This window comes from Sprattus sprattus, assembly GCF_963457725.1.
Source record: "Sprattus sprattus genome assembly, chromosome: 10".
Lineage (NCBI taxonomy): Eukaryota > Metazoa > Chordata > Actinopteri > Clupeiformes > Clupeidae > Sprattus > Sprattus sprattus.
In genome coordinates, this window is record NC_137908.1 from 17,004,282 (window position 1) to 17,027,508 (window position 23,227).

Here is a 23,227-nt window from a genome sequence, read left to right on the forward strand (position 1 = left end):
TTTATATATACTGTATATATTTTCAAATCCTTTACGCAGTTTGACCTTCTGCTTTGCTTTAATTTTTTTACATTCATTACGCTGCCTAGTGATGCGCTCTAATCTCAAACAGGTGTAAACATTTCAAATAAAATCAAATAATGTAACAAAATAATCGTCATAAATTATTTTAAGCCTTAATGTATGCTGTTATTTAAAAATTAACAAAGAATCAACTTAAAAATAGGATAAAACTATAGGCCTTATTATCATATATCTATCAATGTGAAACTAAAATGTAATATATTTTTTAATGAGGTCTAACAGGATATCATGCCCCCTTCAGGTGTGGCTGGTCCCAACACAACTTGAGACAACTAAGATTCACCAAGAGGTAGACTCAATGGATCACACAGAAAGCCTATTTTTAGGGATGAATCTGCAAATATTTTACAAATATTACTTTGTATGCAGCAACAGGCAAGAATCACACTTGAGAGCAAGTCCATTCAGCAAGTGGTTTGCAATAGTCAAAATTGAAATGTATGTTTATAGGGTTTTTAGGCATGCAATCCATAAAAACTTTAAAATCATAAGAAGCATTGAGAACTTCCTGCACCTCACTAAGGGACTCATCTGTGTGTATTCATCTATATTCAGGACTACTGCTTAAAAATCAGTATGTAACACACAGACAAATGTATATACTGTATTTTTATAAACAGGAGGGTTTCGGTAAAGGGCAAATTAATTATGAAAATTGTGTTGGTATATTCCTATACCAAATTGCATGGTATAATAAAATAAAAATGGCTACAACAACTTTAAACTGTAATGTATTGTTATTAGTTTCTTGTCCATTAGATGGCAATATTTCCTGGTCTAAAATGGCTTCAATTACTGTAGGGATAATTGAGAGATTATCAAATTTTCCTGATTGACAAATGTTAGGTCAAACAAATTGTCCTGCATCATGGGGGTTTTCTTAGTTTCTATATATTTACAGGCAATTCCTTGTCTGAGACTGATTTTGAAAAGAAGGATACATGAATGACAAAAAGTGGTGCACTAAATATCGGCAACTGCCCTACCAGAGTTCACCCTCTCAGACAGTGACTGCCAAATCAGACAGAAGGTGATCACAGCCCAAACAAGCAGACACAACAGAAATGGGATGGGGGTGAAAGACTACTTACCTTCCTCAATGGTACATGCAACTTATTCAAACCAAAACAACTGGCTGTTAAGTTTTTGTTAAGTCCATGTGTATCCTGTCTTTACATACAGTCTGATTGTTATCTCACTTGGATCCAGGTATTTAATGTATTTAGATGGGGCAACCGTGTCCTAAGGTGGGGTGGGAGTGGGGGTGATGTTCAGTGCTCATCAAAGTGAGCCATTGGTGGACATGCTGGGGGTGGAGGGTGTTCTGACCCTCTACATCAGTACTAACGGGTTAAAGACTGAGTCAAGCATTCTGTTGATAGTTCATCTCTGTGTGAGCAAGCTTTCTCCACCAGGCCATCCCAACAAAAACAAGAAACTCAGAAGACAAGCTGCTCTACTGCATCCTGAAAGGCGCGTGAGGAGAACAAAAATTCTCACCCCACCCTGATGCTCCTGGACACTATGGAGAGCTGCGAATCTGGACTTGATCATTCAGCGGGGGCTGCCCTCCTGAACCCCCCCCCCCCCCCCCCCCCCCCCCAAGAGCTGCAGTGAAAAGGACTTCTCATCTCAAGAGGTTGTCCATGAGACGAAACATGAATTCCTCACACAAGGTTAAATCCAGTTATTTGCTGGAGACGGGGACAGAGAGCACCGCCTTGCATGTAGACCGGTTAAGTAATGCACAATGTCTCTGTTGCATGTAGACCGGCTAAGTTATGCACAATGTAAGAGTCTATTGTTCTACAGGGATGTGATGTGTACAAGGCTTAACCGATGTTACTCCTCCACACTTGAGGAGGGGGGCGGGGGTTACAAAAACATAGCTGCCAAAAATCAAGGGTTTGTACGTCTCCCTTCTGTTGCCTTAAAAGGCAACTGAAACACACACAAACAAACAAAAAAAACAAAAAATTCTTCCTTCTACAGAAGGATTTTTTCGCCTAAATTCAGCCAGTGAAACTTGCAACGTCAGCAAGTATAGAAAAGGAACAATTACCAGAATGACAGATCAGAATCTAAAACAACTGTAATGCCAACCAACACCATAGACAACTACGTTATTAAAAAAAGACAATAATAAAATTGTAACTCAATCCAACTTATATTAAATAGTAGAGGCAGAGAAAGTAAACATGTATCTTAGACTCCCCCCATAGTGCTAATGAATTGAGACTCAGTCCCGATAACAAACTCCTTCAGCAGCACTCCAGAGTTGCACCTCTCAATCTCACACACACGCACGCACGCACGCACGCACGCACGCACGCACGCACGCACGCACACACACACACACACACACACACACACCCCCCAACACATGATTCCTCACTACTTCCAAATCGTCCTCTGTTTAAACACTTGCTGCATCTGGTGTGGTCTTCTCTGGTGGACTGCTGTTTTCTTGGCTGCCTGGTATATCCAGGCTCACAGATCGCTCAGGCCCTGCCTTGGAGTCTTTATCCCCACTGCCACCTCCGCTCGAGGAAGAAGAGGAGGACGTTCCTGGGGAGGCAAGTGGGCGGGTGGAGACCTGGTAGGCAGACATGAGCTCCTGGATGCGCTCAGCGGTGGGCTCCCACTTAGCAAAGCCGGCTGCATTCTGAAGGAAGAGCACTGCAGTTCCATGGACGGCCTTGTAGCTCATCTCGTCTCTGCAACAGTCAGACGCAATACTTTTACATTTACAAGTAACTCAAATGCACCAACACATTTAGAAGATTAAACCAACAAAGCAAAATAACTAGCCAACTGAAAAGATATATGAAAATGTATATCAGCAAAAAGGAACTGTGACACCGGAAAAACCATATACCACATAGGGGCAAATAGAAAAGTTCCACCCAGTTAAGGATCCTGCCCTGTTGCACCCTGATGTAACTCAGCTGGTAGGTTTTGTTTGTGTGGAATCAGAAGTGATCATTTCCGGCACTGTGCTGACTTACTTCTTGCAGATGTGTTGGGAGCCGCTCCGGTACTCATGCTCGAAGGCAGGCACGTTGATCTGGTGCCGCAGGAACTGACTGGCCTCCATGCGTGTGAGGGCGGGGGTTGGGGGGTCACGCCACTCCGGCACAAAGATGATGAAGGACAAGGGCTCACTGGAGCGCTCAAGCAGATCCTGTGGAGATCAGAAGGGAGCAAGAGTGTGATATACTTCATGAAAATGCAATCAATGGATAGATATCCCACATTAGGAACAGCTAAAAAGCATTGCACTGGGGACAGCAAATCATTATACATAACTGTACACGTGAAACTATTTAATGGAATCATACCAAGTCAAATTTCGCAAAAGCTTGCAACAACCCTTCACACAGTCATAAGAAAGAAAGGTAATTTTTACCTCAAAGTGTTTCACCATTGCGTCCATCAGCTCCTCACAGAATGGGGGATTTGCCTCAAATGACCCACTGGCTGGAGAAAAGCTCAGAAAAGGTCTAAAAAAAGCAAACAGACAGCTTTAGTTCTATCATCTGCCAGTTGAAGCTTTGGTCTGCAAACAAACTTTACCAATAGGCCACCTACCCCCTGGATCCAAAGAAGCCATCAATGTCAGGGAAGGCCGAGCAGAACTGCTTGAAGTAAGAGTTGAGCGGCGATGCAAAACACTCGAAAGTGACACCAAACTGCTTGTTGAGCGCCTCAAACACTGGAACAGGAAGAGCCCCCTGCAGACCAGTGCCTTCATTCACACCAGAGCCAAACATCACCTGCAACAAGCAAATCCCATGTGGAGTTTCACGTGTAAGGTCATTTCATTCAGGTTATATTTTCTGACTAAAATGACGATGCAGCTGGCCTCTTCTGTTGCAATTATCAGATGGGTAAGTTAACAAAGGAGGTATAACAGTATGAGCTTCTGCAACTGGTCACATTCACAAGATTACTATGAAAGACGGGTGGGTGCTGGTTACCTGGTATCGCTTTATAAGGCACCACACACGCGACAGGAACTTCTCAAACCTCGTGTCATCAATACAGCTGTACCGATAAAGAAGCTCCTAATAGAGGAACCACAAAGACATTATGGTTACATTACCTGTAATAACCAATGCATGCATTTAAACCGACATGAAGGCGAGCCAAACACCTGTACCTCGTTCTTTGCCCATTTCAGGAGTCATCCTTACCAGTTTGCTGAAGTAGCTGCGGCTGACTTTCACCATTTCACCCTTGAAGCGTAGGCACGCAACGTCGTTCTCAAAGTGCAGCTCTACGCGGGGCTGGGGCGGCGAGGCGAGGTTCAACCTGATGGGATAGCAGTAGACCAGTCGGTCCTGCACGTCTGGAGTCTCTGCACCGTCCACTAGAGCGAGGGCAGAGCAGTGGGTCAAGCATGAGTGAGCGAGTCCACACTTGGGTTCTGACCCGCTTAGGGACTGACCCTGGATCGCAGTCTGACAGAAGAGGTAGTAGTGGTCCAACTGAAATGTTTGCCCCTAAAACTGAACTGTTCTGGAGCACAAAGCTCATGGTGTATTCGGTGTAGGTGTATTTCCACAATGGCCAAGTGCAGCTTTGGTAGTGTATAATGTATTAGATGACCTGATGCATATGTAAATGTGGACAAGGCTTTTGTAAAACTGACAAAAAAATGTTAAGTCACAGACGGTATTCAAAGCCTGGTGATACCATCTCCCACTAAAAAGAGACTCACATTAGGTAACAACTTTAATCTCTGAGGCTACAGACATGATGTACAGAATTTCACTAATACAGTAAAGGTCTTTTTGGGGTTAGACACAGATATGTCCGAACCCTTCTACATAGGGAGAGTGCCGTGGCCAAGCTCCAGAGTGCTTTACAGACCTGTGATGTTGCAGTCTTTCAGGAGGTTGAGGTGAATCTGGCGCAAGCGCCGCACATACTCTGCCGAGATGTGGTAGATCTTGGTGCAGATCCCCTCCACAGAGTCCTTGGCAACTGCTGTCACATGGGGCCCACACTGTTTCCGTAAGTGATCGAGGCGGTCCTGAAAGAAAGAGATTAAGATTGCTTCTTAAATACAGAGATAAAAATACAGTTTACCTTTACAGATTTAGTAGTATAGTTCACATATATTCTTAGTATGTATGCATATAACTACGGTTAAAAGGTCATGCTTGAGATACCATGTAGTCATCTTTGCTTGCTGACATGTCTCTCCTTAGCCAGTTCATGGTGTCCTCCACATTCCATTTCACCACTTTCCTGCTCTCTGGTGTGGCATTCCTGATGCAAAAACAATGTTAGAAAAGTAGAAGTCTAACATATATGAAGGTCATACAAAAAAAAATGTGACTATTCATATTATGTGGTGGGTCAAGACACAGCCAGAAACTATAATTCACACTAGGAGACTGACCAGCCAGATAAATAAGTCTTGCAACATTACAGACCAGCAGCACCTTTTGTGCCTAGCTGGCAAAATTGCACGCATTACCACGGTGTCCAGTAACCTTCACACTGAGCACCAAGTGAATATGAGAGCTGGCAAAAACTCCAATGTGGGGTTCCCACATTTTCATGACTTTCCAGAATTCCATTACAACAATCAGCTGTCTACAATTAAGCAATAAGGTTCGAGAGGCAGTACTGTTGCAGGGTGTTGTTAGGCCCGACGCGCAGCGGAGGGCCGGCAAACCCTCGAACAAGTACATTATTGACAATACAATACTGACTCGAGTACCTTAAGTTATAAACAGTAAGCTGCCTTTCAGTACAAAAAAAGTTGTAGCCACCAAACATTGTGGATCGCATTTCAGTAGCCTAGAGAAAATAGTCCCCCTTTGTGTGGCTGTTGCTATGCAACAGACAAACAGCATTGGGAAGGAACGTCACGTCTGTTCGCCTAGACTAGAACCAAGTTTGTTGATGATTAGCTAGGAGATCGACATTGATCTCGCACCATTTTATTCATTCACATTGCTCATTTTATAAAGTTGCCATTAAATTAACAAAAACGACAATGGGACACTTTCAACTTTGTTAATATTTGTTTATATTGATTTGTATATCGCCACTAACTCTGAGGGAGGCGTGTGAGAGCAACGTTATACCTATTAGCAGCGAGGCTAGCTAGCTACTATGTGTTTCAATGGATTTTTCGTCTAAGCGATAGCAACAACCTACAACTAATATTCGAGAGCTTAAGTCAAGACCTACAATACTCTACAACATACGTGTAGCACATTAACAACTACCCGAGTCAATGTAGACATATAAAAAGTTGTGTAGATAGCTTAATTCACATGAAAGATTTTTCACTAACAGGCTTCCAACACGCCGCCATCTTGGTTCGAATTTTTTTTTTGAGTGCGCACTGATACGGAACGCTCAGGTAGATGTAAACAGGTCGTACAGTTACTATATCGCCGATTAAGGCACACCCCGGAACTCACTCTCAGAATGCTTGATTTCATCTACCCGTGTTATAACTTAAAATAATTTTCAGTTAATTTCAATAGACTAAGTGGTATTTTCAAGGTGCAGGGGCACTGTTAATGTACCTTGAGTCGATCATTTTCTTTGCAGCTTCAGCATACTTGAACAGGAGCTTCCTGGCTTCTTCTTTGTATTTAATCCGAGCTAGCCTGTCGACCACACAAGAGAGACACTTAGAAGGGTATAGATAGCTCTTACCTTTCTTGAGAGTTGTGTTTGATTACATATTAACTACAACACACAACTTCACTTAAACACACTTCTGTCACAATACAAAGCAATCACGGCTTTGTAAGCAAAAACACAGCATGAAGCAGACAAGACGTGGACAAAATATGGCCGTATACCAATACCATCTCCTGGTGCTATTTCATTTCACTAGTACCTTCATACAGACATTTGCTAAATTGCATCTTAAAGCAGTGATGAGAAAAAGGAGGATTTATTAATGACATAAATTGTTATGTTTGATTATAAAGGTAAAATTACATATCAGTAAAGCAGGTGTGTGTATGTATGTATGTATGTGTGTGTGTGTGTGTCCGAGTACCACTGTCCTGTCTAACCTCTTCTTTGTTTGTGGTTTAAGGTCATTGTAATACCTTCTGGGTTTTGATGCATTACACATGTTTATGGAATGAAGGTGTATCAGCATGTTATCATTAATTGTCGTCATCATGATAGTTTACTCCAAGAGGCATGGTGTCAGTGTCCCCTTTTGGTGCCACATTCTCTGTGTGGACGAAGTCTATGTTTTCTTTGAGGGGAAAGGTCTTGCAATGTTTGTTTTTCTCTTCTTGTTTTGAGGGAATTGTTTGTCTAATGTTCGTGTTTTATCCCCTCACCAAAGTGATCCCACCACAATAACATACTGCTCATGCTCAGTCCTATAAATGATCCAAGGGTCTCAAAGTTGCTTGTCTGCTTCTCTTGACCTTGTCTTGGCTATAAGAAAGATTCTTTTACCCTTAGATTAATTTATTCTCAGCTTTCTGGTATGCCTGTAATGCTAACCGGTTGATTGTTTATTTGGATGTTAAGGAAATCTATTTTTTATTTAAACCAATGGATTGCAGATCATCTGGTTTAACCCATGGACTTGTTTGGTTGACTACTGTGAAGAGTATTCACTGGCGAACAGAGGAGTACAGCAGGATCATCGTCTTGCCCCATCAGCCAAGAAGTTTCTATGACAGATTAAACAGACCTACACAGAGACGGAGACCGCTCACCTGATGGGGATGTCGTTCATGATTTCCCGGAACATGGACGGCGAGATGATTGGGTCACACTCACTAGGCAGCAGGGGATCGACACCTTTGTCCGCCACCTTCCGTTCTAACATCCATCGATTAAAAGACTCACGGGGAGGCTCGATACCTGTGACAAACGTAAGACTTCATCAGTTTTCTTAAAAACAAGGAACCTTTTCTTACGGACAGGAGTTGAGAACAAGCAGTTGAGCGGTCATCTCCTTATGCACTGCTTCATCTTCATAAGCTGCTATAACTAGCATTAATGTTGCGGTTATGTTGGCAATTATAAATCTAGACAATTGATCCTTCAAAAATGGCAAACTGCTTTTTTTTATTATTTATTTCAATTCCAGTACTATACAACTTAGTAACTGAGCAATGACAAACTTCACTGCTTTTAAAAATGTATTATTTTAGGTTTCAGCATTACAGAGTGCCTGGCAGAATGATTCCATTACATCACAACAAGTGGTCAGATCACAAACTTCTTTTTTTTTTTTTTTACAAGCATATCCTATTGACATTACAGAGAGAAAACTGTGACTGTGCTCACCTTCCCGCTGAGAGCAGAGCTCATGGTAGTGCTGCCGAAGCTTGGTGGTGAGCGTGGCACGCTGCATCTCAATCTCCGGATGGGGTGGCAGGTAGTCTGCCGGGGCTCGCTCTCGGATCACTGCATTGGTCTGGATATCCAGGTCCCAGTACACTCTGCACATAGACACCATACTGAATCACTTGCTAGAGAGTACCTTCTGTCCTCCAGTTACACATTACACAGACCACTTCTGATAAATGAAGGCCTTGAGTGATGTTGACTTATGAAAATGTCTGAGGTATATTCTACTAAACAGGTTTGGCATTTGAATGGCTAGGGGGTGGTGCTACTGCAAAGGGGGAGCGGCTGAAGTGGTGGTGGTACTTACACAGATGGACGGTATGGGGTGGGAGCTGGAGCAGGTGCCGTTCCAGGAGCAGTTCCAGGTGCAGGTGCAAGCACAAGCGCAGGAGTGGGAGTAGTTGTAGCAGGTTGTGCCTGCTTGTCCTCTGAAGAGGAGTTCCATGGTTTGGCACCTGGAGTGCTGGGTGATATGGGAATTGTAGGTGTGGTTGGAGTTGCAGGGATGTCCACCTAAAGATCATGAAAAGTCAAACAAATAAAAAATGAAAAAAAGACATTCATACTGTTGGCCTTCACAAGATTTAGGTGCAGCACTGAATCAAATAATAATTTAAAAAAAAACAACGGAACAATCTAATGCTGAGCCTCACCTTGGGCCGCTTGAAGCTGTTCGGACCCCCTAAAGCAGCCTCCTCTGAAGGGCGTCTCTTGCGCTGGCCGTTACCCATGCTTGCATCGCCGGCCCCTCCAGCAGCACCTGCCGCCTCTTCAGAGGCTGGGGCTGCATTCAAACCCAGGGGGTCAGACTACAGAGGCAGAAATAAACAATTAAGTCCTCCATGAGGCCTGTCTGTACACATCAGTATAAAACATTAAATGTAGGTCAGGTTAGGGAAATAGCCCAAGAGGATGCAGTTGTGAAAACAACATGCTGGGTGAGGTGGGGGTGACTGGGCAAGAACATCCTTCTTCCTTTACTCACAATAACATCATGCTGCCCAAGAACAGGCACCTCCCACAACGACTGGTTGGTGAAGCGATTGAAGTAGTATGGCCGGTTCTCTCTCTTGCTCCAACATTTTGACCAACCAGCCTGAATCAGTTCATCTAAGAAGATAATCATATTTGGATGTCATTTTAAGCACAAGCTATCTGTACACATCACATTTCACATCACGTATTAATGACTTCTGAATTAAGTTAAGGAACACTGCAACTAGTCTGGAAGAGTAGGTGAGGAGAAAGCTACAAACCCAGTAGTTACAGTTAATCTAATTATGTAGTTGCATATAACATAGTATACTAGGGATTCAAACACACAATAACCAATAGCCACAGCATCTTGATCAGTCTATATTCTATCCCTCTCTAGAAACTTGTGCTTCAGTGTAATTTTGCACTAACATACCAGGTAACTCTTGGGTTGGTTTGCTGGTTGAGGGCAGGAGTGGTGGCCCCTGAGATGAGGACCCAGTGGGAGACATCACTACTGCTGACTCCCCCGCCTTCACTGTGTTGTGATTTTCGCTTGTCATTTCTCCTCATATGTCCTGCCCTGAAATGACACATCTCATTTTAAAGAAGCTCTTTGACCTGGGTAACATTACCCAGCCATTAAAGAGGGTAAATGATAATCAAACCATGACATTTATAACCCGTGTATTTATTCCATCATTCATACAAAGTGACAATTGACAGGCGCATTCTCCTATACAACATATCTTTAGACGCGGCGTTAGCTCTTTCATTCACAACACTAATTCCGTGTGACTTTATGGATAGCCACTATATCTCGTATGTGTACGATATAAAACATTGTAGGTTAACGTTTTAACATCAGTTTCTTCTCCAGCTGAACGTGTTAATCAAATGTGACAGAAAAACTGAACATTGAAACTGACAGTTGAACCCAGCGTCAGTATTTGCTATTTGAATGAGTCAGTTGTCCGTCAAAACTGCATATCCTGGCTAACGTCAGACTGAGGATTACACAGCCAGCTAGCCAAACAAACGTTCTCGCAGCTCGCTAACTAGCTTGCTAACCAGCAGGCTAGATAGTATGATTTTAGCTATTTGATCTGGTCCGCCATAAGGTACCAAGTAATGTGAAGGGTCATTCAAAGGTATGGGAAATTATCTCTTATTTGTGGTTACATGACGAACATTATAATCGAAATTTGCGGTGAATGTTTTCTGTCTTTGTCGTCGTTTACAACTCAAATGAGCACAGAGAGGACACGCATGCGCCTGCTATACCGCCCACCCCAGATCGAGCCGCCCGAAAACAAACACGAAGGAGGAGGGGAAAACGTTGGGTAGCTGCGCTACACAACAAAGCCACCAGCAGCACCGCCGAACCTGGGCTGGGGATACGCAGAATATCAGGTAAAATTCGAGAAGATACTGGTTAAGTCTGGGATAATTTTACATAGAAATGATCAAAAACAATAGTAGTACATATATGTTAGGTCAAATCTTGAATTTGTATCTCAGGAAGTACAGTTGAAGCCCTCTTTCCGAGCTAACGCATACACAATTTTAGGCGCGCACTTTGGTTTCGGGAAACACTAGACAAGATGGCGCGCGCTCTCCAGTCAAAGCTGCTGCGCCCCCTACACAGATTATTGTTTATTTTTATTGTGCATTGGGCCGACGTGCAGCATTTGATATAATAGTGTGATACCCTGTACATTCCGCCACATGTACATACCCTTATTTTACTAATTACATGGATAATTCCCTTACCTTACTGAGGTTTGTCGGGAATCCTGTATAGGCTTTGCACTATTCAATCCGGACCCGCCTCCGCCTCTCCCTCCCCACCGTCTCCGCCATCTTGTATCGGAGACTCGGGCCTAGGTAATGCGCAGGCGCTAATTTTAGCACTGTTTTGTACAGTATTTGTCAATGAGCGGTGGCCATATGTAGAGTGGCACTAGGCGGGAACTTTTGTTTTCATGTACACCGGATTGATGCACCTTTTTTCTAGTTTTGATACTGTAGAATTTCACATAATAAAATGGTCAGAACAGTAGCATTATTCTTTCCACACCTATTTTGGATTTGGCAGTCGCAAAGCAAGGACTTGATATTATTAGGCTAGTAGGTAGTAGCAGCAGTTGCGTGAGTTGAATGAGAAGAAGTTTCGTATTGAAAGAAGTAGGCCTAGTTACCAGTGTGTGTTTTTTACTAAGAGACATTTAGGTGGAAATACAGGCAAAGAAAGAGAGGTTGGATTGTTGACCGCTATGGATTTCGATTACATTTTTGGACATTTGGAATGGTGACCTAACTTCAGAAACCAACCCTTTTGCACCTCTTCTGATCAAAGTCACAGCTATCCCCCCCTTGGACCACCTTTTAAGAATAAAGCCTATATACAGATTTAACTACTAATTATCTTACTACTAGCAATCATGGAATTGGAAAGTGTTTGGGGAGAGTATTTATATACTTTTTACTTATTTTATTTTACCAGTCAAACGTTTTGATACCCCTTCTCATTCAATGGTTTTTCTTTATTTTTATTATTTTCTACATTAGATTACTGAAGACTTTGAAACTATGACAGAAATGGAATTATGTAGTAAACAAAAAAAAAACAGAAAGTTTTATACTTATTCAAAGTAGCCACCTTTTGATTTAATGACATCATTGCACATTCTTGGCATTACATATCCTGTATGTGTTTGTTTGGGTCATTGTCTTGTTGAAAAACAAATGATGGTTCCACTAAGCTCAAACCAGATGGGATGGCACGAAGATGACTTTTGGGATCAGCCCAAGTACAGATTTCCAAGGGTCCAATGTCTGTTTCTTGGATGCAGCAATTCTCTTGTTGTTGTTCATCAGTAGTGGAGTTTTTGCAGAAATGCGACCATGAAGGCCTAATTCACGCAGTCTCCTCTGAACAGTTAATGTTGAGATGTGTTGGCTATTTGAACTCTTATGTGGGCTCTGATCTGAGGTGCTGTTAATTCGCTGTTTCTGAAGCTGGTAACTAATGAACTTATCCTCTGCAGCAGAGGTAACTCTTGGTCTTCCTTTCCTGGGGCGGTCCTCGTGAGAGCCAGTTTCATCTTAGTGTTTGATGGTTTTCGTGACTGCATGACTGCACTTCCAAAGTTCTTTACATTTTTTAGATAGGCTGACCTACTTGAAGTAATGATGGACTGTTGTTTCTCTTTACTTAGTTGAGTGGTTCTTTCCCTAATATGGATCATTAATACATTAGTCGTAGTAGTAGTAATAACAGGACTATTCACTGTGTACCAACCCTACCTCTTCACAACACAACTGATGGTCCCAAACACATTAAGAAGGCAAGAAATTCCACAAATAAAAGGCACACCTGCTAATTTAAAACCATTCGAGGGGACTGCCTCATGAATCTGATTGAGAGAGTGCCAAGACTGCAAAGCTGTCATCAAAGCAAAAGGTGGCTACTTTGAAGAATCTAAAATATAAAACATATTCTGGTTTGTTTAACACCTTTTATTTCAATCACAACTAACCCATCAGTTCCTGGAACACTGATTAAGTCCAGTGGGCTGAATCCTATATGAAAGATGGCACTGATGACCATATTGCAGGTATTCTTTTCAAATATGTTGGTGACATGCATGGACATACCTGAGCCCACAACACAGAGGGAATGACCCAGTGAAAAGCAAGAGGACCACCAGAGTACATTCAGACCAGGGTCTCGCACAGATTTGTTGTTGTTGTTTTGATGTTGCAGCTAAAAGTGACTGAATTTGCTGTGGGAATTTTAAAAAATGTGGGTGATTTTGAGGCAGTGATGGACTGATAAATTGCTCACTGTCAAGCAACTTTGATAAAAGGCACCTTTAACATCGAGAATTTACACTTAAAAAAAAGGTGGCCATGGGGCGAAAAGGAGTGGGGCACTGTGACCCTGGTCGGAAGAAGTCAGTCATGGAACCGTTGTTTAAAGTTAGAGCAAAACAAAAAATGGAACCCAAATCCAGGGGGTCAAACAATCAATGCTGTCTGAATATCTCAACAACTGGCACTCAGTGTGCCTTACACTATCTTTTATACTTATAATGTAAAACTGCTGTATCTACATATTTATTTGTATTTGTGTTTAATATCTAAATCAGTATACCATTGATATTGAATGTAAGCAATCCTGCCTAAAACTGATTTTCATTTTATGCGACTGGTTTATTTGCTGACTGAAGTTTTGTGTAAATGTAAAAGAACATTTATAAATAATAAAAACTACAATTAGTTTAATGTATTTTCTTGCTTTGTGCATATTTTATTGCCCGTGTGGTAACATCTTTGTTTGACTCTTCCCTTACAATAAGCCAAATTGAAAGCATGACTGTTGAAAAGCTACTCAATCCCTTCTCAGTTGTGCAGTGTTTTGCCCCCCTTTTCTCAGTTTGCAAGTCAGGTTTTTTTCTGGGTCAGTTGGAAACAGTCTTCACTCTGACATGTGCGTTGTACATCAAAGCAGCAGTGATCAGGGATGGTGGTCTGGAACATCACCCCCGGTGCTCACGCTCTTCTGGGAACTGCCCTGAACAGTGGCGGGGAGGCAAGACTTGAAAAGCGCCCGCTTAACACCAAGACCCACCCTGTGGCCGGCCGTCTGCTGGGATATACATTCCAGGGCTCTTCACTTGCCTAACCCCTCAGAACATGTGATGCAGCAGAAAAGTGCAGGCTATAATGAATAAAATACCCTGCCTTAGAAGGCACCAGGTCTGTGAATCCAAAAAAAGAACAAACACACGTCATAATTAGTGGCTGCCTTATTGAAAAGCCTCACTCACTGGTAGCATGCAATTTTCTGCTTATTGGCTCATATTTTCCTTTTTTCCAGGAGACAGTGCCACATGTTTTTTTTCCCTTCTTAGTGCTTCCTAGAACCATGGCTTTTCAACGGCCAAGGATAGCAGTTTTCTCTTACATGGCATGACCTTAAAATAGTCTTTGAGAACCATTCCTCTGGGTGGCAAAGTGTGTTGTTAGCCAGTTGTCTTTTTCAATATGGATAGTCACTGATATTATATACTGTTTTAGTTCTTAGCAATTCCCACTGCTTATACAGAATACCCTGTTTCATGATAGGAACCCTATCAATCTATGAGATCACAGTCTACATTTTTGTAGCATAGAATGGCTTTTGATATACTCTAGAATCCCTTTAGCACACAGGCAATTTCCTTTCTGTTCTACACTGACTCGACCAAGCTAATTTAAAGTGCAGTTTTTTTCACTGACAAGACTTGAGGGGCTCATTCGTCAAGTTGTTCAAGAGGGTGGCTGTTCAAAAGCGGTTAGATTTGGTACGGCAGAATCCGCATGCAGGTGGCTAAAGGACCAATTTTCTAAAAATGCCATTGCAAATATTTACTCACATAAACTTGTGGATTTTGCGGATACTTTAAAAACGACCACATTAGAACAATATTTCTTTGTTATCAGCCAAATGGATCATCTACACTTAAAGACAGTAAGCTGTGGGCAAGGGCTGGCACGGTGCTGTAGAGCATATGTTTATAAAATAAAACTCATTACAATGACCACAAAGTCATGAGACTGGGGTGAGTTGGGTCACACCCCTTTCCCCCCAACCTGCCTGCATAAATACTGGAAGTCCTGCTGAGAGAACAGATGCACAGAGCGTCAGACTGAGAAGTGGCTTAAGGAAGCACAGCAGTACACATTGTCTGTTTAGTCCTCTTTCGAAAAATAAAGCAGTGGGACAGCTGAAGTGGCCGACTCTTTCATTCATGGACACAACAAGCTGCTGTAAGTATTCTACTTTATTGTGCAAGTCTTGTGGGAGGGTTATTAAGACATTGATGTTTCTGTGATGCTGTATAAAGTTGAAGAGCTTCATTTGGTTCTGGTGGCTAGACTGGAAAGTCGAGATAGCCTCAAAATGGTACAAGAAGAGGTAGGTTGAAATCATTTTATAGTCTAACAATATTCGTTAGGGTGTGGTAACTACGACAAACAAGTTTGAACTTGCTTGGTTTTGAACTAGTTATGACTGAGAAAGTGTAGAGGAGACTACAATTTAGTTGGTGTAGTTATTTATATCACTTTCATTGTATATCTTGCTAAAGCATCATTTCTGCCATTTCAATCACAGAGCAATTAAAATTTTGAATTTAATTTAACAGTGTTTGACAAAGAAACAAAGTCTGTACATTTTGAGGTATGAAGACACCTGCTCAACTGATTTAGATACAATATTATGGCTTGTTAATAGACCTCTGCTCATGTAAGGAGTATACTAAATATTTCTGCAATGATTTAAATATAAATGTTTTGCTTGGACTGATTCATGCAATTACCTTCCAATAGTATTGGGATGGAAATTTGATTGGACTTCATTGAGGCATTTAAGGGTCACGTGTCGGCAGAATGCACTAAGGTTTGTTATACTGCCTGTCCTTTTGACATCATCACAATGAGAAGAAGTACAGCTATTCCCAGCAAGACACCCACTCAGTCTTAAGCCCTCCCCCCATTATGTGCTAAATACCCAGAAGGTTTTTTACAGGGCACTGACCTGGAAAGTCTAAAACTTTTGTGCTTTGAACGGTAGTGCCCTCACCCACTCCTCATTGCAAAACAGCTTCCCTGGTATAAAGACATCCATGGAATTGGACCATTGTATCCATGGACAAATGGGTACAAACAACATGGGAAGCAGACAAGCACAATAGTGTGGATGCTATATATATAAAAAGTTTTTGCTGTATAAAGGATTGCTATTTCCTGACATTCAAAAGGGTAAACAACATTTGCAGAATAACAATAAACACCTCTTGAAAAGGGAGTTGAAGGTGTAGCGGTTTCCGGCGACCATGTAACGGTTATGTAACATGTAAAGCACCATCTTCTGTTTTATTGTTGTCTGTATTGTTCAGGTTGCTCCAATGACCTTCAACCTACTTTTAAAAATAATATCAATAGAAAAGCACAACCGTAGTTATTGATTATGATGAAGTTATCCAAATAGCCTTCCAATCCACCTGTTAATAAAATGCACAATAGGATAGCTAAAATGCATACCAGATTCATCAATTGCTTAATTTCTTCCATATGCTTCCATTTTTTCAATACCAAGAAGAGCAGAGGCAATCAGTGGTGCAATTGTTTATGAACAGTTTACAGGAAGTAAGACCTTTCCCAGAACTGAGCAGTTTAGTCCCTCACTTCCTAGAAAGGAATGGGACATCTTGTCCATTTCCTCTCCTCTCCATTGAGTCTTCCTCTGGATGTGAAGCAGTTTACAGCCTGGTCTGCATGGTCACTGGCCAGCAGTGACCCTATTCACAGCGCACTTTGGTCCTACTGGAACTGATCGTTAAATTACATCTACATGACTGGAGACAGCTGTCCAAGCTTCAGCCCTCACTCTCAGTCACACTGCCACCACTCCCATTGAGACATACTTTCTCCCTGCATTGCCCCAGTCAAAGTCCTGCATCAGATCAACTAAAAAATGTTGTTGTTTTTTCTTTAATTTTCAGTCAAAGTCAAAGTGTTTATTGTCACATGCACCAAAAACTTAGCGTCATCAGAACAGTGCAATTCTTATGACCTGGCAGACAACCTCTACACAGTAGTTCATGAGCAAGACTGGCGACGGGTCTACCTCCAGTAAAATCGATGAGCCAGCATCTCTCCCTCTCCCTTTAAACTCGTCACTCTCGGTGGTTTCTGTAGTGCTCAGTGTTGCCCCTACTGTTCATGCAGAACATTGCATGTCTTAAAAACCTCGCACTCAGCCAGTCATTCATTCAGTCAGTCAGTCAGTCAGTCAAGCACACGCAGTGAGAGACGAGACTGGACAACAACCTTCGCACTTCAGATCCCAAGACAAAAAGGCAAGATATTTGTATTCTGTGTTGTGTTGAAAAGCGTCCTGCTCTGATATGGCACAGACCTCACTGTCATGAGGCAGAGGGGGATTTTGGTGCAGGATTTGTAAGTGCGTTTCACATCAAACAGGCTGTGCTTTAGATAAACAGATGGAGGGATACAGGCCAGGGGGATATGATGGGAGGCTGTACTATTTCATATTTTCATATTTTGCTCGTGATTATTTCCACTGACAGAAGCACCGTGTAGCTTACTACATGAGCTTGGTTTATTTTTTTTAAAGGCCTGCCTTTTTCTGGTCAACGTCTAAACATTATAGCCTACTTATACAAAAGGTACGATACGCATTTGTTTTACTGTTCACGTCTAACTTATAACGATGATAAAGTGTTCAAATTAATCACCTGCAACATTGGCACATCTTTCTAATGGGTGAGTCAGAACTGTGCGTAGGCTACAACCTTTTGACAGTTTGAAGACTGCCATTGAGACGTCGCCTACATGTCCGAAAAGAAACGGAGTAAAATGTAGGCTACTCTATAAATGTCACATTATGATGGTAAAATATTACATTTTATAATTGTATCAATTTCATAAGGTTCAGACTGCAGCTCAATTATTATTTTTAAATCCTTTCGCATTACAAATTTGTATCACTAAACTTTTTCGCTTTACGGTGACTATTCTGAATCCCCATCGGGGTGACGATGTTCTTCTATCTCCTTTTGAGCAAACTGGAGTATTCACGATGGATAACTTTGGACAACTGCATTAGACACCACACCAGCAAGCCCCCTCGGACGTCTACACTTTTCCATTGTCACTTAATCAAAATTATCACATTTAGACGCTTCTTGAATAATCACCCTTCTTAATTTTTGGCTGATTTAAAGCACCTGATCATCGTATGATTAGCAAGTTAGATGTGTCTAAGAGAGAAACAACGTTTAGGCACAAATTAGCACACAAAAAAGAGCAAAATCTCACTGCACTGGGGCAAACATTGTTTTATTGGGATATGTAGGCTACTTCCTATGAAAGTGCGAATGTACATGCTGTGTTTTCCCTTAATAATTAGTCTAGGCCTATATATTTTTGCAAAAATGACAACACAGCAGTTGTGGAGGAATGTTGTGGATAGTGAGTCAGTTACTTAAGGGGCAAAGGTGCACTGATGTGATTGGAGTGATCGTGATGAGCAACAGTTCCTCAGTATACATTCTATAGAGCCCTTTCAGCAGAGATAGGAAATAGGTCTGTACTTTCCTTCAATGTGATTATTGTAAACTTGTAATTAGGAATGGAAAGCAGACTACCATAACAAACACTACAATGTACAGTGTGTCATAATGTGACAACACAAAAAAACCTATGTTAAGTCAGTTGACATACATCGACCGACACCGCCATCTTCTTGGCCGACCTCAAGTAGATTGGTTTACCCTAAGGCCTATGTTCTGCTTAAGGTTTCTTCCTGATTAACAGTATATTTGTCATTCATTATCCAATATATCAATGTTAAATAATATTATTATATTCATTCCTATTTAGTAATATTGGATTATAAAATTCTGACTGTAAACTTGAATGTTTTGTATCTTTGTTAAATCTAGCTCATTCAGGCACCATGACGGCCTTCGTAGTGTCTGTCCTCTTCTTGTTGCCACTCACCATGGCAGACATAACTCCGGGATGCAAGATCCGTTTCACCTCAAGAGGCCTTGAGATGTGTAAGATACACAAAACCACCCATCTTAGTCCAGCATGACTTGTTGAGGAAGGCGTCTTCGGGCAGAGATTATAGTTTATAGCATTGCATAAGATTTCCTTACATGCTTTTGATGCCACCACTAATTGGGCCTGCAGTTACTACTTAACAATTTGAGTTCAGGGGTCACATATTTTGGGGGGGGGGCAAGGGAATAGCATCAGGCGATGTAGGCCAACATTACAGATGTTTGTCTCAAGTTGCTAATGAGTATCCTAGAAATAACAAGACATGTACTCAAACACTATAAGATAAGAGATAAGATATGAAAAACTTTTAAAAATACCGTGAGGGAAATTCAGTAAATGTAATGTAATTGTCTATGTTATTGTCAGTACTATAAAATGCATTTCCTCTTGGAATTAGAGATGAAACCATTAAAACTTTGCCACCAGGTAACACATCATACTGGCAACATACTATATTTAACCTATTTACCTGTCTGCATTGTCATTCCTAGTGGTTTATAGTATTTTTTTGTAACTTTCCAAACATTACTTTTTAGTGAAATATGAGACTCAGAAGTTTGTGGAAGAAGAGCTGAGTAACATCACAATGCCAGAGATGAAAGGAAAAGAAGGGCGATTTCAGTACACTATTAACAAGTAAGACGGTCCAAACTGCGCTTTCTATCCTGTTGTTAAATGCATTATACTGTAAATGGAGTTATATGTTTTGCTTTAAGGACAAATCAGTTGATGAAACTCAATAATTGTCATCACACTTTTAAACCATGAGTCAGATTTTGTATCTAGTGGTGAATGGTTGAAACAGGTGATTGGTATAATATTCCCACTCAGCCACTCAGTTTTGAACCCTTGACACTGCAAATTCTCTCCAGCGTGAAGATCACCGAGCTGAACCTGACACATGTCGATCTGCGCTTCCAGCCTGACCTGGGCCTGCTCTTCGAAGTGGAGAACTCCTCCATCACCCTCAACTTTCAGAGACGGATTCTCTACTGGTTCTTGTAAGTTTGAATAAGCTGGAATCAGGAATGTATACCCTGGTCAATGAGAGGTTTTAAAAAGGTAACATTCACAAAGTGGCATTCCCGTGTTGACCTGTGTTGGATGATCCCATTATCCATTTGGCCATTCCCATTGAAAATGCTGATAATCCATTTCTATATGCGTAGTACACAAATTAAGAATATGTTAATTGAATTAAACGCAAATCTCACAATTTAAGAATAATAATGGTAAAAGGTTTCATTGAAAACATTACCAGTGCAACTGGTATTAATGCCATCATATCCAATTGGCTGTAGTGGTATTTGTTTGTTTGTTTTTCATTACATGACTGTTAAGATGGAGTGTGCTGTCTTTTCCAGCTTTGATGTGGGCTTCATTAACGCCTCTGCAGAAGGTGTTAATATCCACACAGCACTGAACCTTATCAGAGATGATATGGGACGCCTCAAGATCTCGAATATCACCTGTGATGCCTACATTAGCAAGATGAAGGCCAAATTCAGTGGCACTCTTGGGTAACCAACTCTGTGAATTGATGTATGAATATGTGCATATATCAATGAATGTATAATGGATATATGATGGATTCATTACAAAGAGCCTGTTTTTGCACTTCTGTATAGCATTGGCTAGTTGAAACTGGAACTGAAATGAGTTTTCTCACAGGAGAGTATATGACTTCGTTGCAACATTCCTGACAACTGGAATGCGCTTCCTCCTGAATCAACGGGTACTGTAATGTTGGTATTTTTATAGGAGGGTACAGGGAAGATTACAATACAAGAGACAATACTAATTTTCCTGTAATTATACATTTGGTATGGTGAAAGAGGATATGCCAAGCAGCTTGACTGTTATTATCCAAAATGATTAAGCTGACAATATTTTTGCCAATTTTGTCTAGTTTTACATTTCTGTAACACATATATACACTTCAAATGACTGAATGGAAATATGTTGAATCACTTTTCAGATATGTCCCTCCATGGATCGAGCCGGCTTGGTTTTGATTAACTCTTTACTGGAGACTATCCCAGGTATGTTACGGTCTTTTCTAAATATACTAATCAGTGTAGAACCTGTGTGATCTTACTCATGTTCTACTTTTGTTTGTCGTAACTCTCTCTCAGTACGCTCAGAGGTGGACAGCTACATTGGCATTGATTATTCCCTGCTACGTGATCCGGTGGTGACAGAAAGCAGTCTAGACATGGATTTCAGGGTGACCATGTTTTTTACGTTCTGCGTTATATCACTGATATAAAACAATAGTTTTGCAAGGTGGGTAGACTCATTTTCACCATCTTCTTTTCCTTCTTCTTTGTTATGTGTACAGGGTATGTTCTACGAACTTAAAAATGAGAATGAAACCCTTCCCAACAATGCAGTAAATCCTATTATAACGGATTACGATAAGATGGTGTACCTGGCCTTGTCAGAATACTTCTTTGACAGCGGTTTGGATGCCTACTTTAAAGTTGAAATGTTCAAAACAGAGATCTCCAATGGACGGGTAAATACAGTAAATGATAAATGTAATATAAATATCTGAGCAACTCCATATAAAATAAAAATACCTCACAGTTCTTCAAAACAACCTTCGACAAATACAGAAATGATAACTTCTACATTTCCAGATGTCAAAGGATATGGAGATGCTTCTGAAAACAACCTACTTTGCGACCATCATGATGCTTGTGAGTGTTTTCCATAAACACATCCCTTCTATAAAAGCATATGCATGAACTGTCTTTGCCCAGTTTTCACTATCATGTGAAAATGGTCATTATGGAATTGCCACTGAAAACGTCCTCACTTTGTCCAATCAGAACCCTGCCCTGATGGAGGCCCCTCTCTCCCTGGAGCTGGAGACCATCTCGTCTCCCCGCTGTACCATCAAATCGTCTGGAGCCAGCGTGGCCGTCAATGCCATCGTCAATGTCCTGGTGCTCCCACCGGGACAGGATCCTGTGCAGCTTAGCAGCATGACCATGGTGAGGGCACCAGAGTTATCTCTGCATGTTCACACCATGGCAGGGCTGGCAGAATGACTGCTCTAAAGACCTTTTCATATGCTTCAGCTTTCATGTCAGCATCTTGTTGTGATTGCAGGAGACCAAGTTTAATGCCAAAGTGTCCATGAAGGGAAAGAGGCTCACCGTTCATATGGACTTGAGAAGGTCCTACAATCCAAAATCAATCCCTTCTGCATATTGTCACCAATCCAACTTACTTCATGTACTAAAAAGCTCTTTTCTCTTTCAGGTTTAAAATCTTCTCGAATAAATCTGCGTTGGAATCACTGGCGGTGAGTTGCTGATGTGTTGTTTTTGAGACATGTTCTTTTGAAGATAAGATAAACATTTGACAGTGATTTCCACACCTTCCTCCTGCAGCTGATCCCCCTACAAGGGCCACTGAAAACCATGCTTCAGATCTCTGTGGTGCCTCTTATCAACAGTGAGTGGCCTTGCTTTCCTTACACTCTTTGCTTTCAGGTCAGGGGTCTTGCCACGTTCACCATATTGGTTTCAGTGTTAATGTAAGATCACATGGCAGTACAAATCATATTGCAAATGTTTAAGTATTTATGATATAATTATTTGCACCTCTATCCTAGATTACACCAAGAGAGGAGTGCAGATCCCATTGGCAGATGGAATGGACTTCATTGAAGAAGTGGTGACCTATCACAATGTAAGCTTTAGATGATCTTCTCTTATATTCCTCCAAATGGTCAGACTAATAGCTCTTCTACCATCAGTCTGGGAAATACTATAGATAACTGTCCCATATGCTCCATAGATAACAGTTTGTCTTCACACATTTTTGTTAACAATTCATTCTTTTTTGATCTGTCATTTTTGTCCTTTTAGGGTTATATTGTAATAGGAGCGGACCTGCACTTCACCAGGGGTCTACGAGAAGTCATTCAGAGTAAGATGGCGGGAGAGAGCGCCAACACAGTCTAGAAGTCCATTTCTAATGAGCGTGGATTAGGCACTAAATCCTGAGGGGATGTTCAGCATGCCTCCTGGAGTTCACCCTTTCAACAGTGTCTATTTGCAACCCTAGTGTGTTACACACCTTCTGAAGGGGTTGGACCAGGTGAAGGGGATTGCACCAATCTCAGCCAGTGGATGGGGCGGGGGGGGCTGTA

General features: G+C 41.4%; 2 protein-coding genes across 2 annotated transcripts; one reads left to right on the top strand and one right to left on the bottom strand.

Moving 5' to 3' along the window:
* Positions 1–2,500: 2,500 nt before the first annotated feature.
* Positions 2,501–11,545, bottom strand: pcif1 (phosphorylated CTD interacting factor 1; the record flags this gene model as incomplete). Its single annotated transcript, XM_080846673.1, has 16 exons — positions 11,194–11,545; positions 9,857–10,003; positions 9,431–9,555; positions 9,099–9,254; positions 8,753–8,958; positions 8,383–8,537; positions 7,806–7,953; positions 6,639–6,722; positions 5,262–5,361; positions 4,960–5,122; positions 4,281–4,456; positions 4,065–4,151; positions 3,676–3,860; positions 3,494–3,587; positions 3,093–3,268; positions 2,501–2,801 (listed from the first exon to the last, which is right to left on the bottom strand). The coding sequence occupies exons 2-16, from the start codon at positions 9,981–9,983 to the stop codon at positions 2,501–2,503; spliced, it is 2,283 nt and encodes a 760-aa protein (XP_080702799.1). The 5' UTR covers positions 9,984–10,003; positions 11,194–11,545.
* A 3,565-nt stretch (positions 11,546–15,110) lies between these two features.
* pltp (phospholipid transfer protein) lies at positions 15,111–23,198 on the top strand. Its single transcript, XM_080846561.1, has 16 exons — positions 15,111–15,237; positions 18,939–19,055; positions 19,599–19,698; positions 19,935–20,063; positions 20,427–20,582; positions 20,734–20,797; positions 21,041–21,104; positions 21,198–21,289; positions 21,404–21,580; positions 21,705–21,764; positions 21,897–22,061; positions 22,180–22,247; positions 22,333–22,375; positions 22,464–22,527; positions 22,688–22,764; positions 22,944–23,198. Exons 1-16 carry the CDS (start codon positions 15,219–15,221, stop codon positions 23,037–23,039), a joined length of 1,491 nt encoding a protein of 496 aa, XP_080702687.1. The 5' UTR covers positions 15,111–15,218; the 3' UTR covers positions 23,040–23,198.
* Positions 23,199–23,227: the final 29 nt, after the last annotated feature.